Source organism: Leptodactylus fuscus, chromosome 1, assembly GCF_031893055.1.
Source record: "Leptodactylus fuscus isolate aLepFus1 chromosome 1, aLepFus1.hap2, whole genome shotgun sequence".
NCBI lineage: Eukaryota > Metazoa > Chordata > Amphibia > Anura > Leptodactylidae > Leptodactylus > Leptodactylus fuscus.
The window spans coordinates 318,910,475-318,923,328 of record NC_134265.1 but is presented as its reverse complement, the minus strand read 5'-3'; the positions used below and the strand labels follow the sequence as shown (position 1 = coordinate 318,923,328).

At 48.0% G+C, this 12,854-nt stretch overlaps 1 protein-coding gene across 2 annotated transcripts in view; it reads right to left on the bottom strand.

Annotated features, from left to right (window-relative positions):
* STIM2 (stromal interaction molecule 2) overlaps positions 1-5,215 on the bottom strand; it is a 68,681-nt gene extending 63,466 nt beyond the window's left edge. For both annotated transcript variants that reach the window (XM_075260091.1, XM_075260099.1), the window contains exon 1: positions 4,905-5,215. In XM_075260091.1, coding sequence (XP_075116192.1) covers positions 4,905-5,124 — 220 coding nt within the window. In that variant the 5' untranslated portion in view covers positions 5,125-5,215. The remainder of the gene's footprint in view (positions 1-4,904) is intronic.
* Positions 5,216-12,854: the final 7,639 nt, after the last annotated feature.

Genomic DNA, 12,854 nt, shown 5'->3' with positions numbered 1-12,854 from the left:
AACCATAAGACTGTCTGAAGGTCCAACCAAAACCCGCAGCCTCTAGTGCTAAAAAACTCCAAGGCCAACTGTTGGACATCTCTTTCCTCTATATGCTTCCTGCCACCATACAGATCACATGTAGTAGTGCCGTCATACAGTATCTGCGCTGTGAAGAAATAGAATATCTCAGACATTGCTCATGTATTGTACTGCTGCTCTCTCTATTGTAATAAAGCTGGACCAATAAGCAAACAAGTGTTTTATCACCACCTCCACCCTGAGCAATATAATGACCTTGTACAGTACAATACCGAAGCATACCTCAGCTACAATGACTAGACAGGCAGCCCGGATGACTCACCAAAAATGTGTAGGTACACATCACCGCTCAAACTAAAAAGCTACCTATGGAGACAGCTCTTGTTAAATGGATATGCATTTCACGAGTGTCGAGTCTGCAATCGTCTATCTGCACCTTGTGCGTTCTTACTATGACTTGAAGCTGACGTCTTATTCAAAGACCATATCTATCTATCTATCTATCTATCTATCTATCTATCTATCTATCTATCCAAGTACAGTATCTATCTATCTATCTATCTATCTATCTATCTATCTATCTATCTATCCTGCAGCACCTATCTATTGCAATGTATTTACAAAGTTACTCAACTCTTTATGTACTTCATCTCCTGATCACAATAGGACCTGACGACCACCTAATGTATATGGGGGTGTCCTGCCATCGACAGCAGAAATTGAGGAGGAAAAAAGGATAAATCATGGTGGACTCCAAAAGATCCGCTGATCTGACAGTGGTATTTCTGCTCTCCCTATTGAGTGTGTGCATGTGTAAGGCGCAGGTTGGAAGGAATAGCTGTCAGCAGAACATTGGTCTTTCTGACAGTTCTGTAATGTGTATGATCAACCTTAAAGTGCTTATGTGGGGAGATGAAAAGTTTGTGGCCCTAGATAAGCTGCCTTACTCAAAGAGATGAGGGTCCAATGCCCAAATTACACATGGTGAGGGAGCAGGGGACGAATCAGATTCTTCTGCTGCCACTCTGATGTCATTGTCTCTGCTCTACTACTATTGCTTGTACATAGAGTTTAGTGGGATTGGTCACATGACAGATGATGGACACAGAGTACCGGCCCTCTGTTGCATTCTGCAAATCTAATAATTGGGGCGCTGAGGGACCCTAGGCCGTATGAGTAAGGAGGTTGATCCACTGCTGTGACAACTTTACAAAACTTCCCAAAAATATGAATAGTATACATCTTTCCCTTAGGATCCAAAAAAAAGTCCAATAACATACGGCACTGTGTGAACAAGGTCTATTATGTCAGTATTATCTCCTTATATCGAGACACATATAAAGACAACACTTTGCAAAATGCAAATCACCCGGCTCTCTGCAGAGACAGAGCCTGCACAGAGTCATGGGCAATATCAGCAGTAATGTCTGCAGAATTGAGAATGCAGCTCTGGAGTAAAATTCAGGCTCAGTGCCTCTATATATAATACAGGTGAATAGACTATTAAGTGGAACGCCACTAAGACAAATGGAGGCGGCCATTGTGATAAAAGGCACCTAAAATAATCCGAAAAGCAGAAAATCCCTTTAAATGGGGGTAAAGGCAGAATGACGGCTTGTTATGACCGAGAGCAAATAAAAGTGGTGATAAAGACCCTTTCCCATGGAGTGATGGCAGCCGTCTACATACACTCAGCACTTTCCCTGGGTTTCTCCGCCTGCTGCTTCCTCGTTCCTCCAGGAGGATGCTGACAATTACAGCACAGATGACAAAGGGGTTGCCTTACAAGAAGGAATCCTGCAGACGGGGAGGCCGCGAGGACCCCCCTCCCATGTCAGGAAGCCCCCATCATCTGGTGACTGTAATCCCAGCTCTGCCAGGCCATTCCCAGTATGTGTTATTCCCCAGTTTGCTGGATGCTGCCGCAATGCTGCTTATTTCCTCGATGCAGTCTGACATAGCAGAGTCCCCTACAGACAGGCTTCTACCAAGATGCAGCGTAATAAAGACACCGCATCGTTTAATCATCCGGAAAAAAAACAATTAGGAAAAAAAACTGGGAAAATCCATTTCCGCAGCAGGAGGTTCCCGAGGAAGAAAAAAAACAAAACCAGCAGTCTCATGCTGAGACATTTAGCGCCTCTATTAGGGAAAGCCTGCTGCATTCACAGCTCAACTACTCCCGAGACCACCCAACGCACCTTTATTAGGAGGGAGAGCATTAAAATGGAGATTCCATGTCAGCAGCCCAAACATAGCATCATAGTCCTACTAGTGCCCCCGTGGAGCATTAGGACAGACCTTTCAGGGGGGTTCTTTAGGAGAATACTGGATTGTTTATTGGGGTCTTGAGAGGCACGGTGAGGACTGGGTCTTACTCACTGCACCAGCTAAGAGCCAGGCACAGGGCAGTGCACCACTCATTGTATGCCTAGATGGTCTTGTGTTTGTGGAGGCTCAAGTGTCAATTCTAGGTCACTGCATGGGGCGAGATACCTACACACAGGCTTGGGGTTAGATACCCTCAGGTATATAGGGTTAGGTAGCCTCTGCATCCATCCTAAGTCATGTCCATGGGGTCAGATACCCTTCCACATCTATTCTAGGTCATGTACAGGGGAGTAGATACCCCTCATTGTCCATTTGAGGTGGTAAATATGGGATTAGATACAGGTGGTGAACATGGAGTTAGGTATCCTTACTAGAGATGAGCGAGTACTGTTGGGATCAGCCGATCCGAACAGCACGCTCGCATAGAAATGAATGGACATAGCCAGCACGCGGGGGGTTAAGCAGCTGGCCGCCGTCAAAGCGGAAGTACCAGGTGCATCCATTCATTTCTATGGAGCGTGCTGTTCGGATCGGCTGATCCGAACAGTACTCGCTCATCTCTAATCCTTAGGTGTCCACTCAATGGGTTCGATACCTTCAGGCATCCAATCTAGGCCATATTCATGGGAACCATTAGAGGTCCTGGCTACATGGCAGCTAGATACCCTGCTAAGTGTTGTTTGGTTGCCCAATATGTGCACCTCAGGGTTTTTGTACATGGGGTCATAGTCCTTCAGATTTCTTTTTGAGGGTGCAAACTGTATACACAGTAGTGAGAGAAGTTAAAAACCATGTGACCTTCTAGTCCATGGATTAAGCAAGGTGAAGAATGTCTACTCTACTAGAAGAGTGACATATAAGTGACTGCCCAATGGGTCTAGTGACCTAAAACCTACCCTCTTCTAGACTGTGGCCCTCCACATCAGTCCCTTTCCAAACGTCTGCCAGGTCCCATAGACTATGAAATACATTAGGATGCCCATCAGATTAGGGGACAATGTTTATGCCCATGGTTGCCAGAAGATCCCACAGATATTAGCAGGCTCCTTGACATCTCCAGCCTGGCAAGGTGGGGAAGTCTTAGAAATGTTACCATGGCAGTGAATACAACTAACTCAAAGTTAGTGATTGCATAACAGGATGTCTATGGCCAGGGGGGCACAAATAACGAAACCATACAGGCACATTTTACAAGACGGAGCCACAGTATAGGGTAACTATGCCAGTCCTGCTCACTGATAAAGCACTGTGTATAGGGGGCCTGAGCCAGACTGTGCCCACAGATTAAGCACTGCGTATAGGGGGCCTGTGCCCACAGATGAAGCACTGCGTTTAGGGGGTCTGTGCCAGACTGTACCCACAGATGAAGCACTGCATATAGGGGGCCTGTACCCACAGATGAAGCACTGTGTATAGGGGGCCTGTGCCAGATTGTACCCACAGATGAAGCACTGTGTATAGTGGGCCAGACTGTGCCCACAGATGAAGCACTGGGTATACAGTAACTATGCCAGTCTGTGCCCACAGATGAAGCACTGGGTATACAGTAACTATGCCAGTCTGTGCCCACAGATGAAACATTGGGTAATGGGTGCTTATAGCAGACTGTGCCCATAGATGAAGCACTGTGTATGGGTTACACATGCCAGTCTGTGGCCACAGATGAAGCACTGGGTATGGGGTACCTATACCAGTCTGTGCCCACAGATGAAGCACTGGGTATGGAGTACCTATACCAGCCTGTGCCCACAGATGAAGCACTGGGTATGGGTTACCTATGCCAGTCTGAGCCCACAGATGAAGCACTGGGTATGGGGTACCTATACCAGTCTGTGCCCACAGATGAAGCACTGGGTATGGGGTACCTATGCCAGTCTGTGCCCATAGATGAAGCAGAGGGTATGGGGTACCTATGCCAGTCTGTGCCCATAGATGAAGCAGTGGGTATGGGGTACCTATACCAGTCTGTGCCCATAGATGAAGCAGTGGGTATGGGGTACCTATACCAGTCTGTGCCCACAGATGAAGCACTGGGTATGGGGTACCTATGCCAGTCTGTGCCCATAGATGAAGCAGTGGGTATGGGGTACCTATGCCAGTCTGTGCCCATAGATGAAGCAGTGGGTATGGGGTACCTATACCAGTCTGTGCCCATAGATGAAGCACTGGGTATGGGGTACCTGTGCCAGTCTGTGTCCATAGATAAAGCACTGGGTATGGGGTACCTGTGCCAGTCTGTGCCCACAGATGAAGCACTGGGTATGGGGTACCTATGCCAGTCTGTGCCCATAGATGAAGCAGTGGGTATGGGGTACCTATACCAGTCTGTGCCCACAGATGAAGCACTGGGTATGGGGTACCTGTGCCAGTCTGTGTCCATAGATAAAGCACTGGGTATGGGGTACCTGTGCCCTGGCATTAGTTGTAGCCCCTGGTCCCATCTTGAGCTCTACTACTATCGCTACACAGAGAAGAGGAAGTGAAGCTTTGGTTGTCACCCGGGCGGGTCACCTGTCTGTGGCCACCACTACCCAGGTATCATCAGCCCGTACCTGCCAGCAGCTCCGGGGTATCCCGCCTCCTCCGCGCACCGTCCGCCTCACACAGCGTGCACACCGAGGCCGGGGGAAGCAGCAGCAGGACAACGATGAGCAGAGCCAGGCAAACACCGGGGAACTGCCTCCAACCCCCGGGCGCCGCATGCTTCTTCCTTCTGCCTGCCGCATCCCAGCTCCTCATGACTGCAGCCCGTGTAGCCGCCGCTTGGGTCATCACATCTCGGGCACCGGGAACTCCGCTCTCACCCGTCACACACTCACACCCGCCGCCGCCGCCACCGCGCTCGTACACCCGGCTTTCTCACACGAACGCGCCCACACACACGTCAGCAGGAGGGGCGGAGACACCGCAGTATGGGGGCGGGGTAAGGAGGGAGAGCAATAGCGTCGAATGCCTGGAAGTAGGCGGGGCTTAGGTGAGTTACTGACTGCTTGGCTGAAGGGAGTTGGAGGAGCTATAGGAAAGGGGCGGAGCTATGGGAGGTGGGACAAACGGCGGGCTGGACGGACAACTCTGTCATGTCCACAGTGACTGGAGCAGGAGGTCACAGGGGTGGGCACAGGGGGCGCTGCTGCAACGGCTGAGTAACGGCAGGAAGAAGTGTGAGAGGTGACAGGGGGCTATAGACTGGGGGGGGGGGGCAGAATGACTGAAAAGTAAGCACTGCCGTATACCTGTATCCTCAGCTACTAAACTAGGGAAGGAGAGAGGGGCAACAGTGCCCTCATAATAGCGCCCTCCGTAATGGCAGCAAACACTTGCCAACACTGCCAATCTTTCCAGAGATAGTGCCAGTTGTCATAAGACCTATCCATAACAAGCATGGCTGCAGTTATCTCCATAACAGTGCCAGTCATAGTGCCCCTCAGTCCAGGATGACTATAATACCTCCATAACAGTGCCAGTCATAGTGCCCCTCAGTCCAGAGTAACCATAATACCTCCATAACAGTGCCAGTCATAGTGCCCCTCAGTCCAGGATGACTATAATACCTCCATAACAGTGCCAGTCATAGTGCCCCTCAGTCCAGAGTAACCATAACACCTCCATAGCAGTGCCAGTCATAGTGCCCCTCAGTCCAGGATGACTATAATACCTCCATAGCAGTGCCAGTCATAGTGCCCCTCAGTCCAGGATAACTATAATACCTCCATAACAGTGCCAGTCATAGTGCCCCTCAGTCCAGGATGACTATAATACCTCCATAACAGTGCCAGTCATAGTGCCCCTCAGTCCAGGATGACTATAATACCGCCATAACAGTGCCAGTCATAGTGCCCCTCAGTCCAGGATGACTATAATACCACCATAACAGTGCCAGTCATAGTGCCCCTCAGTCCAGGATGACTATAATACCGCCATAACAGTGCCAGTCATAGTGCCCCTCAGTCCAGAGTAACTATAATACCGCCATAACAGTGCCAGTCATAGTGCCCCTCAGTCCAGGATGACTATAATACCTCCATAGCAGTGCCAGTCATAGTGCCCCTCAGTCCAGGATGACTATAATACCTCCATAGCAGTGCCAGTCATAGTGCCCCTCAGTCCAGGATGACTATAATACCTCCATAGCAGTGCCAGTCATAGTGCCCCTCAGTCCAGGATGACTATAATATCTCCATAACAGTGCCAGTCATAGTGCCCCTCAGTCCAGGATGACTATAATACCTCCATAACAGTGCCAGTCATAGTGCCCCTCAGTCCAGAGTAACCATAATACCTCCATAACAGTGCCAGTCATAGTGCCCCTCAGTCCAGGATAACTATAATACCTCCATAACAGTGCCAGTCATAGTGCCCCTCAGTCCAGGATGACTATAATACCTCCATAACAGTGCCAGTCATAGTGCCCCTCAGTCCAGGATGACTATAATACCTCCATAGCAGTGCCAGTAATAGTGCCCCTCAGTCCAAGGATGACTATAATACCTCCATAACAGTGCCAGTCATAGTGCCCCTCAGTCCAGGATAACTATAATACCTCCATAGCAGTGCCAGTCATAGTGCCCCTCAGTCCAGGATGACTATAATACCTCCATAACAGTGCCAGTCATAGTGCCCCTCAGTCCAGAGTAACCATAATACCTCCATAACAGTGCCAGTCATAGTGCCCCTCAGTCCAGAGTAACCATAACACCTCCATAGCAGTGCCAGTCATAGTGCCCCTCAGTCCAGGATAACTATAATACCTCCATAACAGTGCCAGTCATAGTGCCCCTCAGTCCAGGTTGACTATAATACCTCCATAACAGTGCCAGTCATAGTGCCCCTCAGTCCAGGATGACTATAATACCGCCATAACAGTGCCAGTCATAGTGCCCCTCAGTCCAGGATGACTATAATACCGCCATAACAGTGCCAGTCATAGTGCCGCTCAGTCCAGGATGACTATAATACCGCCATAACAGTGCCAGTCATAGTGCCCCTCAGTCCAGGATGACTATAATACCTCCATAGCAGTGCCAGTCATAGTGCCCCTCAGTCCAGGATGACTATAATACCTCCATAACAGTGCCAGTCATAGTGCCCCTCAGACAAGGATGACTATAATACCTCCCCATAACAGTGCCAGTCATAGTGCCCCTCAGTCCAGGATAACTATAATACCTCCATAACAGTGCCAGTCATAGTGCCCCTCAGTCCAGAGTAACCATAATACCTCCATAACAGTGCCAGTCATAGTGCCCCTCAGTCCAGGATAACTATAATACCTCCATAGCAGTGCCAGTCATAGTGCCCCTCAGTCCAGGATGACTATAATACCTCCCCATAACAGTGCCAGTCATAGTGCCCCTCAGTCCAGGATGACTATAATACCTCCATAGCAGTGCCAGTAATAGTGCCCCTCAGTCCAAGGATGACTATAATACCTCCATAGCAGTGCCAGTCATAGTGCCCCTCAGTCCAGAGTAACCATAATACCTCCATAACAGTGCCAGTCATAGTGCCCCTCAGTCCAGGATAACTATAATACCTCCATAGCAGTGCCAGTCATAGTGCCCCTCAGTCCAGGATGACTATAATACCTCCCCATAACAGTGCCAGTCATAGTGCCCCTCAGTCCAGGATGACTATAATACCTCCATAGCAGTGCCAGTAATAGTGCCCCTCAGTCCAAGGATGACTATAATACCTCCATAGCAGTGCCAGTCATAGTGCCCCTCAGTCCAGGATAACTATAATACCTCCATAGCAGTGCCAGTCATAGTGCCCCTCAGTCCAAGGATGACTATAATACCTCCATAGCAGTGCCAGTCATAGTGCCCCTCAGTCCAGAGTAACCATAATACCTCCAGAGCAGTGCCAGTCATAGTGCCCCTCAGACAAGGATGACTATAATACCTCCCCATAACAGTGCCAGTCATAGTGCCGCTCAGTCCAGGATGACTATAATACCTCCATAACAGTGCCAGTCATAGTGCCCCTCAGTCCAGGATGACTATAATACCGCCATAACAGTGCCAGTCATAGTGCCGCTCAGTCCAGGATGACTATAATACCGCCATAACAGTGCCAGTCATAGTGCCGCTCAGTCCAGGATGACTATAATACCGCCATAACAGTGCCAGTCATAGTGCCCCTCAGTCCAGGATGACTATAATACCTCCATAGCAGTGCCAGTCATAGTACCCCTCAGTCCAGGATGACTATAATACCTCCATAACAGTGCCAGTCATAGTGCCCCTCAGTCCAGGATGACTATAATACCTCCATAACAGTGCCAGTCATAGTGACCCTCAGTCCAGGATGACTATAATACCTCCATAGCAGTGCCAGTCATAGTGCCCCTCAGACAAGGATGACTATAATACCTCCCCATAACAGTGCCAGTCATAGTGCCCCTCAGTCCAGGATAACTATAATACCTCCATAGCAGTGCCAGTCATAGTGCCCCTCAGTCCAGGATAACTATAATACCTCCATAGCAGTGCCAGTCATAGTGCCCCTCAGTCCAGGATGACTATAATACCTCCCCATAACAGTGCCAGTCATAGTGCCCCTCAGACCTGGATGACTATAATACCTCCATAGCAGTGCCAGTCATAGTCCCCCTCAGTCCAGGATAACTATAATACCTCCATAGCAGTGCCAGTCATAGTGCCCCTCAGTCCAGGATAACTATAATACCTCCATAGCAGTGCCAGTCATAGTCATTCTAGGGATAATCATAAAACCCCCATAACAGTGTCCTTCTTGCCAGGGATAACCATAATACCTCCATAAACAATGTCCTTCATGCCAGGGATAGCAATAATACTTCCATAACAGTGCCAGTCATAGTTCCCCTCAGTCCAGGGATAACCATAATAGTGCCCTCATTCCAGGGATAACTATAACACCTTTATAACAGCGGCAGTCGTCATAAACCGTCCCTCTAACAAGGATGGCCATATTACCTCCACAATAGTGCCAATCATAATAACCCCTCTCCATATCAGGGGCAGCCAGGTTATCTCCATAAAAGTGCCAATCCTAGTGTCCCCCCATTCCAGGGATAGCTGTGATACTTTCACAACAGTTCCAAAAACAAAAAACCCCACAGAGGCAACAAGTACATAACAGTAGCTAAGCATCCACATAACAGGGGCAGCCACAATTGTCTCAGTAATAGTGCCGGCCATAGTGCTCCTAATTCCAGGAATAGCTGCAATTACTTCACAGTCGTGCTCCTCATTCCAGGGATAGCCACATATGTCTACAACAATGCCAATCATAGTGCTACTGAAATAACAGGGACGGACACAAAGCCTCCGCACCAATGCCAATCCTAGGCTATAAACAGGGACAGCCATAAACCTTCATGTCAGTACATAGTAGCTTCCTAACAACAACACACACACACACACACACACACACACACACACACACACACACACACACACACACACACACACACACACATTGCTTTCCTGACAGTGCCAATAATAGTACCCCAGACATGAAAGGAACAAACACAACAGCTTTGTATCAAAGTAGCCCTCTCATTAATAATAGTTATCCTTATCACTAATAGCCCCCTTTATAAATAAGCCCCCTTCACAATTATACCCCACATATAAATTATTTATTTATATAGCACCATTAATTCCATGGTGCTTCACATTTGGGGGTTACATACAATACACAGAATATACAGGTAGATATAATACTAACAGTGACTGACTGGCACAGTGGGGTAGAGGGCCCTGCCCGCGAGGGCTTACAATCTATGAGGGAAGGGGGTAGAGACAGAAGGAGAGGGGGAGACTGTACAGATGGCGGTGTGGTGATAGTGTTATTGGGGGGTGTAGGCCTTCCTGAATAGATGAGTCTTCAGAGCCTTCTTGAAGCCTGTGATTGTGGGGGTCAGTCTTATGTGTCGTGGTAAGGAGTTCCAGAGTATGGGGGATGCACGGGAGAAATCTTGGAGATGGTTGTGTCAGGAGTGGATGAGAGCAGAGCGGAGTAGGAGGTCATTGGAGGATCTGAGGTTACGTGTAGGCAGGTAATTAGGAAGCAGATTAGTTTAGAGATATATGGAGGGGACAGGTTGTGGATGGCTTTGTATGTTAGCGTTAGTAGCTTGAACTCAATTCGCTGGGCTATAAGTAGCCAGTGGAGGGACTGGCAGAGGGGAGCAGCCGATGTAGATCAGGGGGTGAGGTGGATTAAGCGAGCAGCGCAGTTTAAGGTGGACTGGAGGGGGGCGAGGGTGTTTCCTGGGAGTCCATGGAGAAGGGTGTTGCAGTAGTCTAGGCGGGAGATTATGAGGGCCTGGACAAGCATCTTGGTAGTTTCCTGGGTGAGGAAGGGGCTAAGAGGGGAACTATATAAATAATTCCCCTCTTATAAATATTAGCTCCCCCTTATAATAGATGCCTTATATATAATTGTTTCCCCCTTTTTATAGGCCTGTTATAAATAGTTCCTCCCTTATAAATAATAGCTCGTCTAATAAATAATAGTTTCCTTTTATATAAGCCCCCTCATATTTAACAGTTTCCCAATTATGCATAGTAACTCAACCTTATATATAATAGTTCCTCCCCTATAAATAAGAGCCTCCTTATATATAATAGTTCTACTTTATACAGTGTCTTAGGCCCGTGGAACTTGTTCTGGGGCCCCACCCAACAGCTTCCTGCTAATAGCCTACACCATAGAAGTCTACTTCACTGAAGTCTTACATATGTGCTGACTATCTGGTGTTAATGGGTATGTTCCCAGTATAGTCAGTCCCTTATAGTTCATGCACAGTACTGTATGGGGAATGACATGGCCATAAAGCACTACATGTATGTGCAAGATTATAGTGAGGGTGCTGTGATGCAGACATAGTACACAGGGATGCCAGTAAGAATTTTGAGCCTCTCCCCCACAGTATAATGCTCCACATGGTATATAATGCTCCACAGTTTAAAATGCTCCTCTGAGCCCTCCACAGTTTCCCCACATGGTATATAATGCTCCACAGTGGCTCCCACAGTATAAAATGCTCCCCTGAACTCCCCACAATGGCTTCACATGGTATATAAGGCTCCACAGAGCCCCAACACAGTATAATACTCCACAGTGGCCTACGTAGTATACTACCCCTTAGTGGCCCCAGACCATACAATATGCTCCACACAATATAATTTGCTCCACACAGTATAATATGCACCCCACAGTGCCCCCCAGTATAATGTTTCACAGTGGACTAACACAGTATAACATGATCCACAATGGCCTCCATACAGTATGATGTACTCCACAGAATGGTTCCCCTAGTATAATGCTCCACAGTGGTCCACCACCGTGGCACCCCAGAGTAATGCTTTACAATGGCCTCACAAAGTATAATATTCTATGAGCTACATTCTATAAGCCATATTCTATAAGCTACACTCCACAGTGTCCCCAAACAGTATAACAGGCTCTTCCCACTGCCCCTTCCACCCAGTATAAAGCTCCAGAGTGGCCCCACGCAATATATTATGCTCCCCAGAGTGTCCCCCCCAGTATAATGCTCCACAGTAAGCCCCACACAGTATAATATGCTCCCCAGAGGGCCCCTTAGTATAATGTTCCTTAGTGTCCCCCCAAATAATGCTCTACAGTGGCACCACAAAATATAGTATGCTCTGCAGAGGACCCCCTCCCCTAATAATGCTCCACAGTGGCCCCACACAGTATAACATGCTTCACATTTGCCTCCACACAGTATAATATACTGGTCAGAGAGATTCCCCCAGTATAATGCTCCACAGTGGCCCAAAACAGTATAATATGCTCTCCAGAGCGGCCCCCATTATAATGCTCCAGAGTGTCCCCCCAGAATATAACATGCTCTCCAGAGGGCCTGCTCCCTCAGTATACTGCTCCACAGTGGCCCCACACAATATAATATGCTATTCAGAGATGGCCCCCCAATATAAGGCTCCATAGTGGTCCCACCGACTCCCTAAGTGCTATTAGCATATTATACTCTGGGGTCTCACCAGACGTCACCACTAAGGCCTGTGATTGGGCCTCAGCAGTTACATGGGGTATGCCATCAGCAATCCTCACGTAAACACTGAGGCCAGGACTCAGCAGTGACGTCCGGGACACCTGAAGATGACGCTGGACGCCTAGGACAGGTGAGTAAAAATGTTTGTTATTTTTACTCACCTTGAAAGCAATAGGTAAAAAAGCCTCCCATTGATTTCAATGGGTAGCACACATATGCTGGCACCCATAGAAATAAATGGGATCTGTTTTAACGCCGCTCATTCTGAACGAGTTTACGTTCAGAATGAGCGGAGCATAAACTCCGTGTGAAGGCTCCCTCAAAAAGGAAAAAAAACAAAAGGAAGAAGCAGCGGAAAAGGGCCTGGGATGGGGATGCATTAGCCCAACAAATGTATTATAACTCACGCCAGATATCTGAAATCTATTTATATTCTATGTAAATAGATTTATATATAAATTATATTTATATA